At 50.1% G+C, this 19,649-nt stretch overlaps 6 protein-coding genes across 6 annotated transcripts; 2 read left to right on the plus strand and 4 right to left on the minus strand.

Moving 5' to 3' along the window:
* Positions 1 to 322: 322 nt before the first annotated feature.
* HO173_012511 (uncharacterized protein) lies at positions 323 to 1,063 on the plus strand (the record flags this gene model as incomplete). Its single annotated transcript, XM_037314380.1, has 2 exons — positions 323 to 455; positions 516 to 1,063. The coding sequence occupies 2 exons, from the start codon at positions 323 to 325 to the stop codon at positions 1,061 to 1,063; spliced, it is 681 nt and encodes a 226-aa protein (XP_037158688.1).
* Positions 1,064 to 1,088: 25 nt separating this feature from the next.
* HO173_012512 (uncharacterized protein) lies at positions 1,089 to 2,480 on the minus strand (the record flags this gene model as incomplete). The annotated part of the gene is made up of 2 exons (XM_037314381.1): positions 1,089 to 2,154; positions 2,251 to 2,480. The coding sequence occupies 2 exons, from the start codon at positions 2,478 to 2,480 to the stop codon at positions 1,089 to 1,091; spliced, it is 1,296 nt and encodes a 431-aa protein (XP_037158689.1).
* An 808-nt stretch (positions 2,481 to 3,288) lies between these two features.
* On the plus strand, positions 3,289 to 8,794 carry HO173_012513 (uncharacterized protein; the record flags this gene model as incomplete). Its single annotated transcript, XM_037314382.1, has 6 exons — positions 3,289 to 3,684; positions 3,764 to 3,812; positions 3,882 to 4,733; positions 4,819 to 4,907; positions 4,959 to 7,609; positions 7,660 to 8,794. 6 exons carry the CDS (start codon positions 3,289 to 3,291, stop codon positions 8,792 to 8,794), a joined length of 5,172 nt encoding a protein of 1,723 aa, XP_037158690.1.
* A 1,095-nt stretch (positions 8,795 to 9,889) lies between these two features.
* HO173_012514 (uncharacterized protein) lies at positions 9,890 to 10,524 on the minus strand (the record flags this gene model as incomplete). The annotated part of the gene is made up of 3 exons (XM_037314383.1): positions 9,890 to 9,963; positions 10,022 to 10,223; positions 10,381 to 10,524. The coding sequence occupies 3 exons, from the start codon at positions 10,522 to 10,524 to the stop codon at positions 9,890 to 9,892; spliced, it is 420 nt and encodes a 139-aa protein (XP_037158691.1).
* Positions 10,525 to 11,296: 772 nt separating this feature from the next.
* On the minus strand, positions 11,297 to 12,840 carry HO173_012515 (uncharacterized protein; the record flags this gene model as incomplete). Its single annotated transcript, XM_037314384.1, has 3 exons — positions 11,297 to 11,468; positions 11,519 to 12,524; positions 12,597 to 12,840. The coding sequence occupies 3 exons, from the start codon at positions 12,838 to 12,840 to the stop codon at positions 11,297 to 11,299; spliced, it is 1,422 nt and encodes a 473-aa protein (XP_037158692.1).
* Positions 12,841 to 16,871: 4,031 nt separating this feature from the next.
* Positions 16,872 to 18,080, minus strand: HO173_012516 (uncharacterized protein; the record flags this gene model as incomplete). Its single annotated transcript, XM_037314385.1, has 3 exons — positions 16,872 to 17,380; positions 17,526 to 17,891; positions 17,966 to 18,080. 3 exons carry the CDS (start codon positions 18,078 to 18,080, stop codon positions 16,872 to 16,874), a joined length of 990 nt encoding a protein of 329 aa, XP_037158693.1.
* Between the last annotated feature and the right edge of the window lie 1,569 nt (positions 18,081 to 19,649).

A 19,649-nucleotide genomic window follows, 5' to 3' on the forward strand; every position in this document is an offset into this window, starting at 1 on the left:
CTGAACGAGCGAAAGTCGAACGGAAGAAGAAGAAGAAGCAATGAACAGCCCCATGAATCCTCAAGCAAATTGAAAGAGAAAAAGAAAGTGGTGGATTGTAACAATCCAATGCGCCAAGTTGTGCTTAAGCTGTATTTTCTCGAGTTGCACAAAATAAACAAAGCGCGTCACTGGTTGTTGGCACCCGCGAACCGCTCCCGGGAGCGCTAGTTTCAGCCTCATCTCCATACCTCACACTGCAGTGACTGTACAGCCTACCAAATTCAAAAAAAAAACCTGATAAGTCTCCACTCAATGTCAGAGAGCGCTCAATATTGAAGATATGCCACCACTTTCACGGGGTGCCTTGATAGTCATCGAAGGACTTGATCGCGCTGGGAAGTCTACCCAACATGCCCGACTTTGCCAGAATCTCGAGAGCCAAGGTCGCCGAGTCAAGTCCTTGAGGTTTCCTGGTAGTCATGCTCTCTCTGCCTTCTGTTTTTAATAGCCCCAAATCTAATGCACAAACCAAGACAGAACCACTCCAATCGGAAAGTCGATAGATGCCTACCTCAGGGGCGAAAGCCAACAGGAAGACCACGTGATACATCTACTGTTTTCCGCCAACAGATGGGAAGCGGCAGGCCAGATACGCAGCGCCATTGAAGAGGGGTTTACTGTGGTCATAGATCGATATCATTACTCCGGTATAGTTTACTCCGCTGCCAAAGACAAAGTAGATCTATCTTTAAAATGGGCAAGAGATCCGGAGATCGGCTTGCCCCGACCAGACGTGTGCGTGTTCCTGGACATTGCGCCAGAAGTTGCCGCGAAGAGAGGAAATTTCGGGCGCGAGAAGTATGAAACGAGCGCCATGCAAAAGAGGGTAAGAGAGCTGTTTTATGAGCTCATGGGTACCAGTGATGGTCTGGATATACGGGTAGTTGATGCAGGGAGAAGCGTTGAAGAGGTTGAGCAAGACATCATAGAGAGAGTGAATGATGTGATGGAACAACCTAAAATGGCAAAGCCGCTAACAGCAATTCTGCCTTGGGAAGAGATGGCACATATACAGGGCTGAATCCAAGGCTCCTGCATTGATCACTCTAATTGATTGGTTCTGCATCATCCCAATCGCTGTCCTCAATCACAGCTGGCAGCTTTGGCGCGGTTAAGGAGCGTTTCGTGGCATTCGCAGCGTCAACGCCATCTGAGAGAGCAGAGTGGCCACTCATCACTGACATCATATCATCATCGTCGTCATCTTGGTACTGCCAATCGTCTGGAAGAGATTCATCTGAAGCATTTAGGGCGCGCATGTCAGCCTCCACGAAATCTTCGTCTGGATCGGCTACATCCTCTATAACAGTATGCGCTTCAAGATGTAATGCCCCCGCGTTCTTTGTCTTTGGCACTTTAGTCTTGCGCTCTTTGGGCTTTTTCATCATCTGGGCAACTTCCTTCTCGCCTCTTGCCCTCAGGCTTAAGTCCTTGATCAGATCGATCCATTGGAGCTCTGCTTTGCACCCTGGACATCTCCCAGAGATTGGTGTAACAGCGGCGCTCGCCTTTTCATCTTCGATGAATTTGGTCGCCAGACAGGTCAGATGTGACGCTGTCCTGCAGTCCTCTTGAGGACAAAGTAGCGCCATCGCTGTCGTCGGACCCAGGTTCTTTGTACACACTGCGCATTTGAGATCCTCGTCCTTTGTGAGGAAGAGAGTGCTCTTCCGTACATGGTTCTTCAACCTGCTGTATCCGACGTCCAGCCCCTCGATGCCGCCCTTGCCTAACGCCTCTCGCTTCCGCTTACCTTTCGCTTGCGTACTCATGAGGGGTTCGCGGTCATTGATGGTTTCCTCTGGCTGTTTCAGGTCGAGCAATACCTTGATACCGCTCCTGATGCTGCCATCTACTCTCTCATTCCAACCCTGCCATACCTGATAGACGTCCTCGCAAAAAAACCGTACCTGAAGAGGCCATCTCGAAAAGCTCGGGACTCGAAGGAGTAGGTGAAGGTTAGAGAGCTTGTCGATGAGCGACGTTCGAGGTCTTGCAGGACGTTTTCGGGTAGGCCCTGTCTTGGTGAAGGTCCGAACTTTGGTTTCTCGAGTCGTGATGCGCTGCTCATCGGCGATTCTCCTGGTTATATGGGTGTTGTGCCAAGCCCATCTATGAGGCGCGTCAGAAAGCGAGCAATGCTTGCAGCATGTACCAGCTAAGTCTAGCATATCCTGCTGAAACGGAAAGAGAGAGTGATCTTCTTACTCAAACTGTAAAGCGGCAATTTTGGATGGGAACCCCATCAGACACAATGTCATTTCCCAGGGCCGGAGGTTGTTCCGCGATGTGCGGACAGCGCCTCCTTTGGAGAGTCCATTGTGTTGAGCGAGTCGACGGGCAGGGTTTGGAGTTGAGCCCACATAAAGTGATGAATGACGTTCTGTAGAGCGTAGCAAGTAGCAGCAGTAAAAAGCTGGGATTGGTCTGGCCTCCATGATGTTATGGTGAATTTCATTCGCGTGACTCATATACAGGAGATTGAATATGGCAATCTCAGGCCGTACGTTGCTGAATGGCAAAGGTCACAGCTTCATAATGATTAAGCGTATCGGTTTCGGCATTTGTATCTGGCAACTACTCTGGAGAGTGTGCAGGAAATTGCTGGTTTGGGTACCTGGTTGTCAGCTACAACCAAGAAATATTAATTTAGCCTTCGATACCTACCTACCTATAGTACCTTGTGACCGGTACTACAGGGCATTTCCCCCCGGACATGGAGTGAGGTGCAGGGATTGACTGACACTAAGTTTCGGCTAATTCGTCGTTATGCGCGACTTTGAGGCTACCGTATTTTTGACAAGGGTGCGAAGGCTGCTTCTGTGGCTTGCGACCAGTTCCAGATATCGATCTCGCCCTTGCCTTTTCTGTGCCTGTACCTCTCTATTTCCCGCTCTCCTCATTCCTGCCATTCTTTCAATATTCCTGACCTTCCCACATATCTTGTAATTCACTCATGCTACATGTTGTGATATCAAGGTCTAAGACTCATTCATTCATTCTCTCATTCACTAATTATCTCGCCAAGGATCTCCATCTGCGGCCGAATAGTACGAATAGTGGCTTTGTATCAAACCTGGCCTAACACAGCTTAATTAATTCTACCAACGAGCTTTGGTCCTATTACCTCGACACTCTTTGCATAGTACGCTATCTTACTGTCAGCCACCATCTTCGACCGCATGAGCATCATCATTCACGTCCTCGACATTTTCGTGTGGTCCGATCTTTGGGAAGCTTGCGGAGATGGTGGTGCCTCCTTCAAGTGGAGGTAATCCCACGCCGACACCAGCTGCATCTCAATTACCTTCGACTGGGAGCTTCCAAGTCAATCTAAACCCACCTACTACCAATGGCATATTTCACAATTATGCTTCCCATATACCCTTCAGCCAGCGGCGAGCCCCGTCCTTGGACATGTCCACGGTCGAGAGGCGCGGACACCCGCTCGCTGCTCGGGAATCGCACAGGAGGACGAGGCCACACGGTTTACAAGAGGCCCCAACCTTCAGACCGACAGAAGAAGAGTTCAAAGATCCCATGGCATACATAAGAAAAATACGCCCAGAAGGAGAGAAGTACGGAGTCGCCAAGATCATACCGCCAGACTCGTGGAACCCGGCATTTGCCATCAATTCAGAGGTACGCATTTCACTATGTTGAAGAAGATGAGAAGGTGGCAGAGTTCGGCCATAGAGAAGTGTAGCTAACCCCGAGCCAGAGATTCTTCTTCAAGACACGCCGCCAAGAGCTGAATTCAGTCGAAGGAGGCAAGTCCTAGCTTTCTCCACGCCTCTGCTACCAAAATTGGCTTGCGACACGGAGCTAACGCCTCTCAGGAACCCGGACCAATCTCAACTACCTCGATCAACTCGCAAAGTTTCACAAACAACATGGCATGAACCTCAATCGCTTTCCCAGCGTCGATAAACGACCACTCGACCTGTACAAGTTGAAAAAAGCAGTGGCACAACGCGGTGGCTTCGAGAAGGTCTGCAAGCTGAAGAAATGGGCAGAGATCGGAAGAGATTTGGGATACAGCGGAAAAATCATGTCGTCTCTCTCGACCTCGCTGAAAAATTCGTATCAACGGTGGCTACACCCATACGAGGAATATCTGAAGCTCGCCAAACCTGGTGTACAGCAACAGCTTGAGTTCGAGCACGGGGGACCCTTTACTCCTTCGTCCGCCAATCAGTCGATGAAGGATTCTCATCAACATACCCCTGTAAGTATGAGGGACGACTCACCAGCGATCAGAGCTTCCGCTGCTCTGAATGCATCAATCAAAGAGATCGGAGATCCGCTCGACGCAGGCCCGCCTGCTGCAGAACAGCCGCAGCCAGTAGCTAGTTCTGGCTTCACAGCCGTGAATGCTGGTGGTTTCACACCGGTAAACCTCACTCAAGCGTCCTTTCAAGCCGTCAATGCACCTCCTCTTTTGCCAAAAAGAGAGTCAGAAAATGGGCTTTTCGGCGTCCCCAGCCATAACTCAAGCGGAAGCTTCGGTCCTCCACCAAAGGATCTTCCCGATTACCTGAGTCCAGCTCCTCTGACAAACGGTCACTCTTCCAACCCCTTGAAGCGCACAATCAGCCATGACAGCCTGAATGGACTATCAGGAACGGACTCTGGTGCTTGTGCTGACGCCGATGATCAAAATGAGCGTCGTAGCAAGCGAGCAAAGAAAGGTTCGTAATTTCGCGGTTCATCAATTTTAGTATCCAAATCATTGAATTGAGTGCTCGATGAATTTGATGCTGACCGAGTACACAGCTCCCACGGTTGTGGGGTCGCACATGAGTTTACTTCGTCCTACAACACCGAGATTGTCTGGTGACCGAAAAAATGGGAAGCCGGGAGAGGTAAGCTTTTCAGCAAATGCAGTTCGTTATAAGTGCTGAACGACCATGTAGGTCTGCGAAGTTTGCGGAACCAAAGACGAGCGTTCTCGTTTGCTGATCTGTGATGGCTGCGAATTGGGCTACCACCAGAACTGCTTAGACCCACCTGCCAAGATCAATCCGCTTCACGACTGGCATTGCCCACGCTGTCTCGTTGGCACAGGAGATTTCGGTTTCGAAGAAGGTGGTATCTATTCTCTGCGACAATTTCAGGACAAGGCCCACCGCTTCAAAGACAGCTACTTTGAGCCTAAGATGCCATATGATCCGGTAACGAATGCAAAACGAACAGCTACAGAGGATGACGTGGAACGTGAGTTCTGGAGACTAGTCGAGAGCCCTTCCGAAGAAGTTGAAGTTGAATATGGAGCGGACATACATTCGACCACACATGGCAGCGGCTTTCCCACGATCGAGAAGAACCCAAGGGATCCCTACTCGACGGACCTGTGGAACCTCAACATACTTCCGTTGCATCCAGAATCACTCTTTAGGCATATCAAATCTGATATATCAGGTATGACGGTGCCATGGCTCTACGTTGGAATGTGCTTTTCCACATTCTGCTGGCACAATGAAGACCACTACGGCTACTCTGCAAATTACCAGCACTTTGGTGCGACCAAGACCTGGTATGGCATTCCCGGCGCTGACGCGGAACGATTTGAAGAGGCCATGAAGCAAGCTGTTCCAGAGCTCTTTGAATCGCAGCCAGATCTACTGTTCCAGCTTGTCACATTGTTGCCCCCAGATCGACTGAAGAAAGCAGGTGTCAATGTGTATGCCCTAGACCAAAGAGCTGGCCAATTCGTCATCACTTTCCCACAAGCATATCATGCTGGCTTCAACCACGGGTTCAATTTCAATGAAGCGGTCAACTTTGCGCCAGAAGATTGGGAACCTTATGGTGAAGCAGGTGTAGAGCGGCTTCAGGAGTTTAGGAAACAGCCGTGCTTCTCGCATGACGAGCTTTTGATGACAGCGGCTGGTCGAGATACTACAATACAAACAGCGAAGTGGCTTGCACCTGCCCTGATCCGACTACGGGACCGTGAAATGCAGCAGAGACATGACCTCCTCAAACGGCACAAGAATCATATTGAGTCTCACCACTGCAAGATCGAAGAGAAAGTCGACTCTAGCGACAGCTGTGCTCTCGGCTTCAAAGTGCAGGATCAAGATGTTCCGGAGATTGAGTATCAATGCACCTACTGCAAGGCCTACAGTTATCTCTCCTCCTTCCGGTGCGAGACTACGTCTAAAGTCATGTGTTTGCTTCATGCGGGTAGCCACGGGTGCTGTGACGCTAGTGAAGAGCAACGCCTCACAGGCTCTGGCCACACGCTCAGGTATCGGCTCTCCGACGATGCTCTAAACACCGTTGTGCAAAAAGTCGTCGACCGGGCATATATGCCAGAAGCTTGGCACGAGAAGTTGGACAAGGCTTTAGACGATGAAGCAAAACCCTCGCTCAAGGTTCTCCGCTCGTTAGTGAGTGAAGGAGAAAAGATACCGTGGGAACTACCTGGTCTTCCAGATCTCAAGGCATTTGTCGGCAGATGCAACGAATGGGTCGACGAAGCTACAAACTACATCACCAGGAAACAGCAGAACAGGCGCAAGAATGAAAAAGCATGGCGCAAAAGCAACTCTGCCAAGGCAGCTGAACAAGAAGAGCGTGATAGGGAGCTGAGGAAGATCGAAAACATCCACAAGCTTCTCGCGCAAGCAGAAGAAATTTCTTTTGACTGCCCTGAAATAGACACGCTCGCCCAGCGTTCTCAAGACATCGCAAACTTCCAGCGTGATGCGAAAGCTGCACTATCGACCAAGACATCGCGGCCAACGCAAGATTTTGTCGATCTGGCTGAGTTGGGAAAGACATTCAATGTAGACGTTCCGGAAGTCGATGAATTAGAGACTGTCATCCACAAAATGAAATGGACCGATGAAGCGCGCGAAATGCAGGATAAGTTTAAAACATTGGATGACGTGGCCACACTTATGAAGCGAGGAAGAGACATTGGAATCTCTGACAATGACGAGCTTCTTGTCCGCTACAAAGACTTGCAAACCCGAGGCGAGCTCTGGGAGAACAAGGCTCAAGAGCTTATGTCTGTTGAGCCGATTCATCATCCTCAACTCGAGGCACTTGCGAATCAAGCTGACACGTTGCCTATCACCAACGAGACTCGAGCACGAGTTGAGGCAATATTGGCTAAGCAGAGAGAAGCGCAGAAGAAGATTCGGGAGTTATACAACGACTCTAAGGATTCTGACTTTCGAAAACGGCCAATGTACAAGGTGGTATGCAATGTTCTCGCGAGCCTCTCTGAGCTCAATAGCAAGCCAACCGGTACCCTCGACCTCGAGACCATGATAAAGCGCCATGAAAACTGGATGAGGAAAGGGAAGAAGCTGTTTGGAAAGGCAAACGCGCCATTACATATCTTGCAGGCCCATATGAACTACGTGGCTGAGCACAACTCGTACTGCTACGACCTATCCGATAAGCCAAGGATGCCTGTGGAACCTGCATCGAGGGACAATTCTCCAGTTGAAGGGCAAGACGTTGACGGCGTCAAGTCTGAGAAGAACGTATTCTGCATGTGTCGTCAACCTGAAGCTGGCATGATGCTTGAGTGCGAATTGTGTCACGAATGGTGAGAAATGCTATGCTCATTTAGGTGTGTGTGTGCTGACTTTCCAATAGGTACCATGGCAAGTGCCTCAAAATTGCCCGTGGCAAGGTCAAAGAAGATGATAATTACACCTGCCCGATATGCGACTATCGTGTCAAGATACCTCGTGATGCAGCTCGTCCCAAGCTTGAAGACCTTCAGGATTGGCAAGCTGAGATCCCTGACTTGCCTTTTCAGCCCGAGGAAGAAGAAGTACTGGAGGAAATTATTGCTACCGCGAAGGCATTTCGAGACTTCATGCGGCCTTATATCAATCCGGTGATGACCAACCCGGAAGAAGTGACCACGCAGCGCTTTTATCTTCGAAAGATCGAGGGTGCAGAGATTCTCCTGGGGTTTGAAACTAACTTCTTTCGTCAAGAGCTTCACAAATGGGCCCCGGTCGCTCCTACGCCTCCTCCAGTACTTGAGCAATCGCTTTCCACTCGCAAGCCGCGACCGACTAAGCAGCAGAAACTGATGCAGGCGCATAATGTGAACACTCCGGAAGAGCTGCCTCTGCAGTTCCGTACCAAGCCATACAACATCAACAAAGCTCGCAAAGGCAGCGATGCGCAATTGAAGAATCCGCATACACTTGCACCCGCAAAACGGCCACGATCATCCCATTCAACCTCAACCAACAATTCCTCAGAGACTTACTCTCACTCCCAACGGTTCCCAGTATCCTCATCGAATACAACCCACGCAGACCCATCATATACAGCCCATTATCCTGTTCCAGCCTCTCACAATCCTCACCAGCTTCCTGAGTCACCGTCATTTGCCACCAGCCCCTACTTCCCAAACGGTCACCATCCTCATTCGCCCTTCGTGGAATCGCCCAGGTATGGACCGCGGTCACCACTTTCCCATCCCAATTCCGCCCTCGATCCAAACCTTTTCAGCCCAGTCGACAATCCGTACGACAATGTCCATCCTCACGACCGCATCATGAATTCTCCCCACCATAGCTACTCGAACAGTCATCAGTCTGCGGCACGTGACAATGTGGACAACATGTTCGACGAGTTCGTGACGCAGCCGGAAGACGATGTCAATCATAGGAACGAGGTTGCAGAAGCACTAGAAGACAGAGGCCGTGAGCATGAAAATGAGGATGACGGCGTGCTCGATGATTTCGTGCATGAGCCATACCGCAAATAATTGGTTGGCAGAACCTTTGGGATACAATTCATTTTCTTGGTAATACTTTTGATGTGCTTTTTTGATCATAAGCTAGGCGTTGCCGCGTGGAGATGACGATTGAACACATGCATCCCATGGTTGGTTTAGCTACTTGCTCTACCCAGGACCACATTGTATTCTATTGAGCTACGGTGCTATTTTTAAATGGTGCTATCACTGCAAGACGGCATGCATATGATGATGAGAAGAGGAAACTTATGTATCTTAGATGGCGGTAGATATGGAAATCACACACGATTCGGACTTCAGACTGTGCTCATTATAATCTTGTTAGCAAAGACAGCCCCGTACAGCTGAATAATGACCTAGTCTACCGCACAGGCAGTGCACCGGTGTGCCTTTGGCTGCGATTTGGTTGCCATGCCTGGATGCTTTCCGAACCATGCTCGAGGACCCTTTGTTCTCCGTCGCACAGCCTTGCCGAACATGCTTGAGTTCTACCCTCTTACTGTGTTACTCTGTTGCAGATTCATTATCTCTCAAACGATTTTTCAAAGCGAGGTCGGCCTCGAGCGCAACTGTACGAAAGCCCGATGGACAACGATACCTGGCTAGCCCATCCCTCTCTGAAGCAGCGGTAAGGGGCTACCTTGTGGTTGAGGATGCTGTAGAGAACCTCAATCGGTGTCTGCGGTGTCTGCTCGGGAGAATTGAATGTTTGGTTCGTCGTAGAACGAGGTGAGGGCTCGTCGACATGAGCTGAGTGAGGCGACTGATCTGGCTTCAACAATGTAGGAGAGGAATTCACAAAGAGCATCGATAACGTGGAGAATGGGATCGGAAGGATTGATGGAACAAGAAGCATTCGAGCAGCGCTGGGCAGGGCTTTGAAAACGGAACGGGTTGAAGAGTTGGGCGTCCCTTAACGACAGCCGTCGGGGTAGGCGAGTCTCTCCAACTAGCGGCCTTGAACATGAGAAATGTTGAAGTGGAAAAGGGTTGGTGGTTAATTAGCGGTGGTGTTGCTTCGTGGTAAATACACGGCATGAATTGAAGGGGGCAGAGTTCAATGACCATTTCCCGTGATCCCGGCCATCCCAAACCGGTCTCCCCTTAGCATATCCAGCTGCCCCAACAGAGACGATTCTTCCGTCGCTCTTTGAGCTTGGGTACCTGCCCTTGGAATTCTGTTCGGCAGTCAGCTCTCTCCGCACAGAGTCTCCAGCCACCGAGTGGTATGCCCACCCCAGTCCACCGACACCCTGCCTGCCGAAAGTCCTCCCGCCAGTGTCGTAAACAGGGACCCCGAGACGTCAATATCATACATGGCACACCCCGCGCACGAGTCGACCACGGTAGCCTGGGCTGTCTGACCGGAAGTGGGGTTGTGAATGCTGATTTTCGACCCACATTTGGGATTGGTGTTTGGGTTGCCGCCGTTGGCCATCTGTAAACGTTTCGGGGTCAGCTTTCCTTCCACAAGGCAAAGGCCCGAAAATGACACATATCGGAGAGGTATTGAGAGCCGTTTGTTGCTCCCGGAGCACGTCTTGGAACTCCGGCATTGGTCCGGGGTACTGAAAACTTGGCCCCAAGATACATACCATGGGAAGAGAGAGGGCGACGATGGCGTCACTGTCGGTGTTCGTGACACCGCAGGATCCGACACCAGCGGCGTAATAGGTTAGGTCGCCACTATAGGCCGTGGTCAGGCCAGCAAGGACGGCGATTGAGATAATGTTTTTCATTTTGAGAGTATTTGAAAAGTTTAGTATGAAATTTCCGTATCTGTAACAAGATAAGGACAGCGATGAGGGAATAATGAGAAGAGAGGAGAGGATTTGTACAAGAACGGAGTTGGATCCTGAGGGGGTTTGAGTGTGTTTATGGGGATGGTGGATATCATAGTTCTGGGCACCTCTGCCATGACCGGTCAAGAGAGTTACAAATATAAAGGGTGGGCAACATGTGAACGCCATCAAAGAGGTTTAAAGTGTGGAACAAATATTGGAAACGAAGTTCAGCGTAATCTGGCGGGTTTGATGGTAAGATTACCAGAAGCATCGCGGGATTTCAGCGAGAAGAGTGATGTGTTGTTTCAATCAGTTAGGATTTATTGAAGTGCTTGTGTTTATTGACTGAAGTCTCTGGGCTTGAGGCCCTCCATCGTAGATCCTCTGAGAGACCGGTGCCTATTGACTTTGCTGGTTCTCTGGCTGCGTGTCTGAAGTGCCACGGGTTTCCTTAGGATGGTAGACTATGGAGCTCGCAAGATTAACAGTTGAAGGGCGTCAGTACGTGGCTTTCTTCTGACTAGCAATTGCACCCTTTCTGCTGATACTTCTTGTGGAGGGCTTTGCACCGTTTGCCTCATCTTGCTAATAACGCCATTCATATGCCAAAAAGCCTAGACAGAAGGACAGACTTGCGAGTGTGGTACAGCGAGTAAGACTCGAATACCAAAGCGAATAAGGGTGGGGGGGGGGTTTTGTGACATCATTCCGGGGGCCGAGGGGGCTATCATTTCACCTTCTCCGCAAATCCTTGCTCTTCTAGATGCTCAGCATCGGCGTCGGGGCTTGGCAAGGCGGCCTCGGCGAGTTTTTCTTTTCCATCGTCAAGCGGCCGGTACGCAATTGGATTCTTGCGAGGTCCGCCCTTGCCCTCAGACCTGAACTGGTAGCCCCTGACTCTGTAGATCATCAGCATACATGAGCTTCAGGGTAAGAACGCTGTACTTACCTCGGACCCTGCCCCGTTTTCGCTGGTAGCTCTGCTGCATAGATTTTCTCGAACAATACTCGGTCGCCCTCAAAGGATCCGCTTTGTATGCTATCGCGAGCCCCGGCGAAGAATTCGTCAATGATGTGGTGGTTGTGCAACTGTAGTAGTACCCAACCTAGCATCTCTTTTGCATTCAAGAGATGTTGGACAAAGGCTTTGTGGTGGTTCGTGCAAGTATAGCATGGACAGTCCGTTAGAAGTGGAGAGATATCATTGGCAAACGTAGAGGACCACATGTCTATGCCGAGAGGCAATCGTCCCTCGAAATTGGCATTACTCTGAGCCGGGAAGGAGAAATCCAAGGCAATCCCAGCATCTGTGACGTCAGTGATGAATGGTATAGTGAAAGCATCCATTCCCAAGGCCATGGCATCCAGCAACTTGTGGGGGCTTGTGGCATCACCCAAAGACAATCGAGGGAGGCCACGCAGGTTGTCAGGAATAGCATCAACGGAGGCAGCATCGTAGAGAACAAGCCCAGACACGCTGTCTCTGAGCTCGTCCTGAAGAGCGCCTAGGTAGTAATTTTGCTGCTCGGCCTCAATGGGTAGGATTGGCGCGAACAATGCGGTCCTTGGTGTGCCATCCTCCTCGTTTTCCATCGCAGATATCAGTTCCTTCAACCAAGCGAGCGTCCTATCACCCATCACAACCTTCCGTTTCATGCCCGGCTTGTGTCCGAACAGCACATCTCCCATAGCCAAAACTATATCCGGCCGGAGTTTTTGAACCGCTTCTGCGTAGTCGGTGTACTCCAGCATACCAACGCCTAGTGAGGTGATGATTGATATAGCGCTAGAGGTACTCGAGGCCGGACATGGTAACGGTGGTACCCGTCGAGTACCAAGAATAAGCAGAGCATCTTTCTGGAGAGCAATGAACTTCCGCAAAGGTGATTCGTCAGAAGAGGCAGGGAAGTTGAAGACTGGTGGGACTTGTGATTGATGGAATGCTTTCTCTACAACTTGCGGGCTCCAGTAAGAGCTCGCTCGTCAGTACTTGGAGGAGATGTCCGCAGAGGTTTCGAGCTACTCACATTCCTCAACAGCCGTATACAGGGCACGAATCGCTGTGTTGTCTCTCGTCATGTCTTGAGAGAGATGAGGTACAGCTCCTCGTGAGCTGACAGCCACATAATGAGGAGTATCAATTGGATTGCGGCCTTGGAAGGTGAGACGGCCAACTCTGGGCCGATCCTTGTCGGACTGTGGTCTCGATAGCTGGAAGGACACAAGCTTCGACGAGTGTCCTGCCATGAAGTGCGGGTTTGCGGCAGGCATTGCCCGGAGGCCGCCACGGAAAAAAGTGCGTCCCGTAGTTGTAGTAGAGCTTAGAAAAGCGTTCACAATGGTGTTCCCAATTTATATCCATATCATGCTGCTGCTAGAGCCATGAGGCTCATAGAGATGTTTTTCCGGTGCTGTTTCCTCAGCTTCGTCCCACTCCCAGCACCAGCAGTAAGGAGGGGCAGCGCTTAACGCGCCTCTTTCCTCCAATCGAGTCAAGCGCACTGATGTCCTGTCATAAACGTATCAATGTTTTCACATTGTTTCTGATGATGTGAGAAGATGCCGTGGTTTTGCTGCCCTGTTGTTCGTAGCGCTGGGAATAAAGCGAGGGTTCCAAATCTGGGTCCGTCGCAAGGCATGGAGAGTCCTTGATGATGATAACGAAAAGTGGAGCGCATGGACGATCCCTTCACATCTTAACGCTGCTTCTCTTCAATACCCTGCAAGCGAATTGCTCTCGCGTTTGGCAAATCGCTCAAGAAAGCAGCTCATCGCGATGGCAGCGCCACCTCACATGACACTCCAGGATCTGGCTGGAACGTGGAATTTCAACAAACCCCTCTCCGACGACATCTCGCCCGTCTTCGCAGTCTAAGGGATTTATGGCTTACTTGGAAAAGCCGCTTCGTCTACTTCTACAAAGGTTAAAATCCGATAGCCCAAGGCCAACCGATACATTTTCAGTCAGTACGCAACAGCCGCATCCATCCCAGGGACTAGCCAGCAGTACCTGTTGGACAACGAATGGCGCACTGAGAAGGACGCTTTGTATGGTGATGTGACAGGGAGAAGTTTGTGGGTAGATTGAAGCCAAGTCAAGCAGACGATGACAGATGTAGGTGAGGATTGGGAGGAAGGCGATGGCAGACTCATCCTCGCGGAGGGGGAAAATTCTGATAAGAAGTGGACGGTGAGGACCATATGGGGTTTTGAAGAGCTTTCCGGTGGGAGGGAGTTCGTACAGAGGCTGAATGTGTGGAACAAAAAGGGCGAACAGGCAGGCTATCATCAAAATGGTTTGTGACTTCGTCAAGGAATAGCTTTGATCCAGTCAAGCAAGCACACACCCCACCTTTTCTGTACGTGCATTTGAATTCGCTTCAGGTACACGTTGACTTGGAAGTAGGACTGAAGGATTGATCGTAACATTATATTCTTTCGGCTTCTTTCGGCGTATGACTTAAGTAAACCAGCTGCTCTTCGCTGCTGACCTCGCCAGTATCTGAGTACCCAACTATAGATAATAGCCCGTTTCTCGTTGTACTTTTACGTACTAAAGCAAGTTTTCAGGGGTTTCCATCTCAGTATCAAGAGACTCCAAGGTCTGCTCAAATTCCAGCATTTTACTTCCGTACGCTTGTTCTTCAAGCCTCAAGACGTTGAAAATTAAAGGCTTGAAACCCAGGATACTCACAAGATCGCATTGTTCTCGAGTCTCAAGAGCCGGAAGTATACATCACGCTCATTCACCACGAAAAATTGCCTTATTTTTGGAATCATCTCTGAACCTGCCTTCTATGACTGAATAATTGGACTTATAAGTGCTCGGAACGCATGCATAACAAATTTCAATGTCATGCGCGTCCTCCGATCCCAAAGAGTTCCTTGGTTCCCGTCCTTCTAGATGACACTAATTACGCATAAGGATTTTGTAAAAACGTAATATGGTGCGAGATCCAACGTCCACTGACCAGGTCTTTCCGGAATGCCATTTAATCGTTTTTGGACTTTTTCATTCCTGCTGCAGTGCATCTGATGATGCATCCCGCCACTTTACAGTATAGTCTAGGCATTTGTCAGCTAATCCAACCGCCAAATCTGCCATGAGAAAGCGATCCTACTATCTGCTGATAGTGTTGCCTAATGCTCCCAGCCTTGAAGAAAGCACAAGAAGGCATACCTGCCTCGGTACATGAAGATATTCCTGGCTGTGATGTCTGCCAACCATGACACGCTGTCATCTTGGCTTGAGACGTAGAAGAACCCCCAAAAAGGTTGGCGGCATCAATTTGCTCTTGCACACAACGATCTGTCGCGCTAGAAGACATTGGTCGATGCTCTGAAATTATTCTCCAAACGCTATGACTTGCGCTACCTTTGGAGTCTTCCAGACGTCTCCATCGAATCTTGTCCCACTATCGTCGCTTCTCAGCATCAGTCAATTGTTCCGCATAATCAAGGAGGCCACTAACCTAATCGTTTTGATCAGCTGAGCATACTTTCTTCCATAGATGCTTCGGGACAGCTACATTCTCCATGCTGGGTGGGCACCATGTTATCTATCCTTGACCTTTGTGTGCACAAATTTCACTCAGTGTCATTGCTCTTGGCTGTCCGGCCGTAAGTCTCTCATTGACATCGTTGAACTTCGCTGATTTTTCCTACAGCTGGCAATTGCCAGGACAGTGGAAACGGAAGCCCCGAGGCAGACTGCCTATTAACATTTGAGACATGGCATTGGCGGTGTCCTAGGTGATCTAGGCAGCATTTGCTGTCTTGTAGGTGTAGTGAACAGCTTCTGAAAGAAGCATCTTCTTTAGACGATTCGGGAGAAACACAGTGCTTAATTTTCAAGATACAAGCTTGATTGGTCTGCGTTGCGACGGTCGTCTGAAAGTCCAACGGTCAATCGAGGACAGAATCTGCTATCAGAGCGCAAGGGAATTTGATCGCTCATTGATGCGGTTGACGAAGTCGCATACGCAGGTCAGAGGCTTACACAGCGCCGACGAACGCCAGAGCTTATGTTGCTTGTCTGTCCTAGATGGCTATGCTTCCAAATCATGTCATTCGTCACTTTTGATCAGATGATCTTGTGTACTGTGTGCGAGTAGAGACGTATACTACTATTTCCTGGTCGCCACTCTCATGCAGCATGGTCTTGGAAGCCCGAGCTGTGGCATGGCGGATTTTCAACCCTTGAGAAGCCACAGACTGTACACATTGTCTGCGTAAGCCTGAAATGCTTTATGATTACCGACAGGCGGCTTGGGCCTCATGAATCTGGGTCTCCACAGCGGAAGTAGCATTCAGTCGAACGCAGTTTCGCGGAAGCCAACTCACCTCAATCTCTTGAACTTAGGAATCACACAAGTAGGTAGACTTCAACGAATAAAACCAGGTCTTTTGAGTCTGAGGAGGTATGATGATCATATCTCTACGGGTTTTGCCTATGTCATTCTTGCTCTTCAAGGATATCGAGCTCAAAAAGCATACAAATGGGCAGGAGGCTCAGCGGTCTTTTCTTTTTTGTCTTTGATCCATAATACTCTATTTATTTCGGTCTTCCACGGCGGTCTGATACACCACGGTTGTGATTTCTCGTGAGAACTATGGAGCTTAGGGTTGGCTACATCAATTTCTTCAATCATCTACCCTCAGATGGTATAAGCTATTGCCATGCCGTCGTCCGAACTCCGTCGCACTTCGTCGCAGACGAGACTCAGGCTAGCTCAGGAAATATGATACAGTATGTTAGCAATATTTCTAGAGCTTGTCTTCCAACGATAGGATTTGTGATTGCCAGATATCAAGACTGCGGATGAACGAAATTCATGTGTCGGGATGTTTCCTGGGCCTTGTACGGAGGTTGACACCAAAAGTCCTGGACGGCACTAGTCACAGCCCTAACCCTACCTTCGGAAGGCAGCCCCGTAGCGAGGGACCCCAGAGAACATTGCCAAGCTTTGAAGCTAGGCTCATGCCAGGTAAATTGCCGAAGCTTTAAGCGCAGTGTCTGGGTAACCCTTTAGGCCGGGCGTTATCCGAGATCTTGGCACAGAAATCTTGGCGTTCAGGTCGGTTGTCAACCTCCGTAGATTCAAGGAGCGAACCAGGTAGCCGTACGAACAGTAGTGATATCAGGGAAACATCAAAGAGGCAAAAAAGCTTGAAACAAGTTCAAGGCTTCTATTGCCGAAACGTGCTATCTAGTCCCGCCAGATATTTCTAGAGAATTGAAATAGATACAAAACCAATGACATCCTCTATACTGCTTGACCATGAAATCTCTCGTTTGCCCTCTAAAAGGCTCGCTCGCGGAACCTCGCCCGGTCAACATGTTTCTTGAGATGGCTGTGCGCATGTCGCAATGCGGAATCTCCTTTATCATGCTTCACCGCCTTTTCCAACCCAAGCGGCTTCTCTGGTGCCTGCAACGCCCGCTTCGACGCCTGGTCATTGCCCTTTCCCTGCATAGCTGGCGCCCTGCAGCCCATCTCCTCGGTCCCAATGCAGCATGAGACATTTGATGTTCCAGTATTTCCATCATTCGCGACATTGTCGTTGGGGAAAGTGTAGGCGACACCTTGGCACGGCAAAAACCAAGGATCGGCTGGCCCATTGGGGACTCCCTGCATAGGGTTCAGGCATACGGCATCTTCACCGACGGTATTATTGCAAGGCCCGCTAACGTCCCATAGGTTGATGTTGCAGCCAGTGACGGGCGCAGTGGCGTTCGAGCAGACGATCGGTACGGAGAAACCGTCAACGTAGCTGACGTCGATATCGTTCCATACCGTGGTGCTGCCTTCTACACAGATTTCGGAGTCAGCAAAACCTATTCGAGGCAGCATTAGACAGGTCTCGGGAGTCAAAAGGTCTTTTTGCTCCCGAGACATGTCTTGTGACTCGATCTTACTACAGATTGGGAATAATCAGCTCCGAAATGTACGTACCGATCTTGCTGCCGTCGGCGTCGGTGGTCTTCCCAATGACGATTCTGCCAGCCCAGTTTGTGGGCAACACTACCTGTGTAGTTGTTCCTAGCGGAGCTGGCTTTGGGGCACCGACGGCGCTTGGGGAGTCGCTGTTTTGGAAGTACGAGACCGATAATGGGGCCGTCCAGTAATTGTGAATGGCTATAGTCATGACGCCAGCATTGATAGGTGCTGGCGCTACACTGATAGCGGAGGCCGGTATGGTAGCGTTCTGAAGTACGGCACCTTGCGACTTCTCCACGGACAAAGCAGTCGTCATGGGAGTAGCTACCGGATTGGAAGCAATCGTGATCACCGCCGATGTTTGGACCGTGATAGGTGATCCTAAAGCGTGTTGGAGTCAGCATGCTGTGTGATAATAGGCTTCCAAGGCGGCAGGAGCCATCAACGCAGTATACCTGAAGTTGGGGTTTCCACTTCGCTGAATGTGGACCATCGATGTTCCCTCTGAGCAGTGACCTGCCAGGGACCGGCAAGGGCGAAGAGTAGAGCGAAGATCCGATGATTCCTCATTTTGTAGGAAAGGTCTCCGAGGAGGATTGTTTGCGAAAAATGATGAGTATGTAGTGTAGAAGTTGACCCTAGAAGTGAAAAAAACGGAAAGCAAGCTTCAAGCTGCGAAAAAGAGACCTCAGAATGTTGGGTAGTTGTCAAGCTTCGAAAGGAATGTGGATATTGAAAGAGCGTTGTCACCTACAGAGTTGGTGTAGTAGAAGGAGGGACGGTGCCGAAGGGTAACGACGAAGTTGTATGTTCTATATGCCGAAAAAAATCATGACCAGAGTGATGGGATTGGAGCGTTGGCACCATGATCATCCAATGAACAAGTAATCCTTGCAAAAGGCGCTTAAAGATGCTTTGCGAGTCTGCTGTCCCCACTCGTCCACATGGTTTCTAGCCACATTTAGGAGAGGTAGAACCGTAGGCCCGGCCCAGACGCTTGAATGCACGGAAGGAGCAATATAACGCCAGAGTCTTTCAAGAGCCGTTGGGATCGAAGGAAGGGAAGACGATTCTGCGAGTACAGGCATCCAAATCACCAATCTTCCGCGATGCATCAACAAGTAGACGGTGTACAGACCTTTACCGGAGCCCGCATGCCCCAGGGATGGATGTCAAGATGCTACATTTCGTGACGTGACCGGAGCGATCCAGCCAATACTTTCCGCCAGGATGAATGTTGACATATCGTCGGCCTACCCTTGGTGCCCCTGACGCCCTTGTCCACACATATCACGTCACGAATTACGGACACCGCCGGTAGCTATGAGGGCAAACCGGCAAGCTGGGCCATTGCAGAGATTGCCCTGCCATACATAGTGGAGAGTGCAGAAAGCTGATGCGATAAGAGGTTTCCAAGTTCAGATAAGATGTTTCGGCGAGGAGGGAGGTGTGGATGTCTGTATGCCTTGTGTGGTGAGGAGAGCGATGGCCAATCTTAAAATTAAGGTAGATCGAGGCCGGGTGCATCCAACCGCGGGCTTGGCCTTCTAGGCGGGACCCTCGAGGGGCTCGAGGGGCTCTTTCGCATTGCGTAAACATGGCCGAAAAAGGGCGAGATAGATGATCGATTGGGTGATAATGTCCGAAAGTAAATAAGAGGTTCACCCTTCTGGATTCCTGCACCAGTGGATTCTTTGGAAGGATAAAGAAGGACGGTGGTGTTCAGGTAATGAATGCATTCATGCACTCACTCATGCACTCATGCACTCATGCACCAACACGGCATCACTCGTTCCGCCCGTCGTGCAAAACTGTCCCTAACGCTCGGTTCTCAGAAACATGCCTCGGTAAAAAAAGCTTGAGTGAAAGCTTGAATGCCGGTAGCGCTCTAGCCTCTTGCTGCGAGGGTTGAGTGTTTGGTACGAAAGAACGAAGGAACGAAGGAAGCAAATGGAGGAAGGAAGGGGAGGACGTGATGGAAGTTGGGAAGGAAGGGTAGAATTTAACCTGACATCATCCCCTGTGCGCCAGATCTGTCCTGCTTTGGCGGTGCAGTCCTCGACCATCATCTGTACCGTGGTTGTTGAGCTTGTATACTTGTAAGAGGTTGTCGTGTCTCGTGTCTTGGTGGGCAGCGAA

This window comes from Letharia columbiana (assembly GCF_014066305.1).
Source record: "Letharia columbiana isolate WasteWater2 chromosome Unknown Sc0000083_s0, whole genome shotgun sequence".
Classification (NCBI taxonomy): Eukaryota; Fungi; Ascomycota; class Lecanoromycetes; order Lecanorales; family Parmeliaceae; genus Letharia; species Letharia columbiana.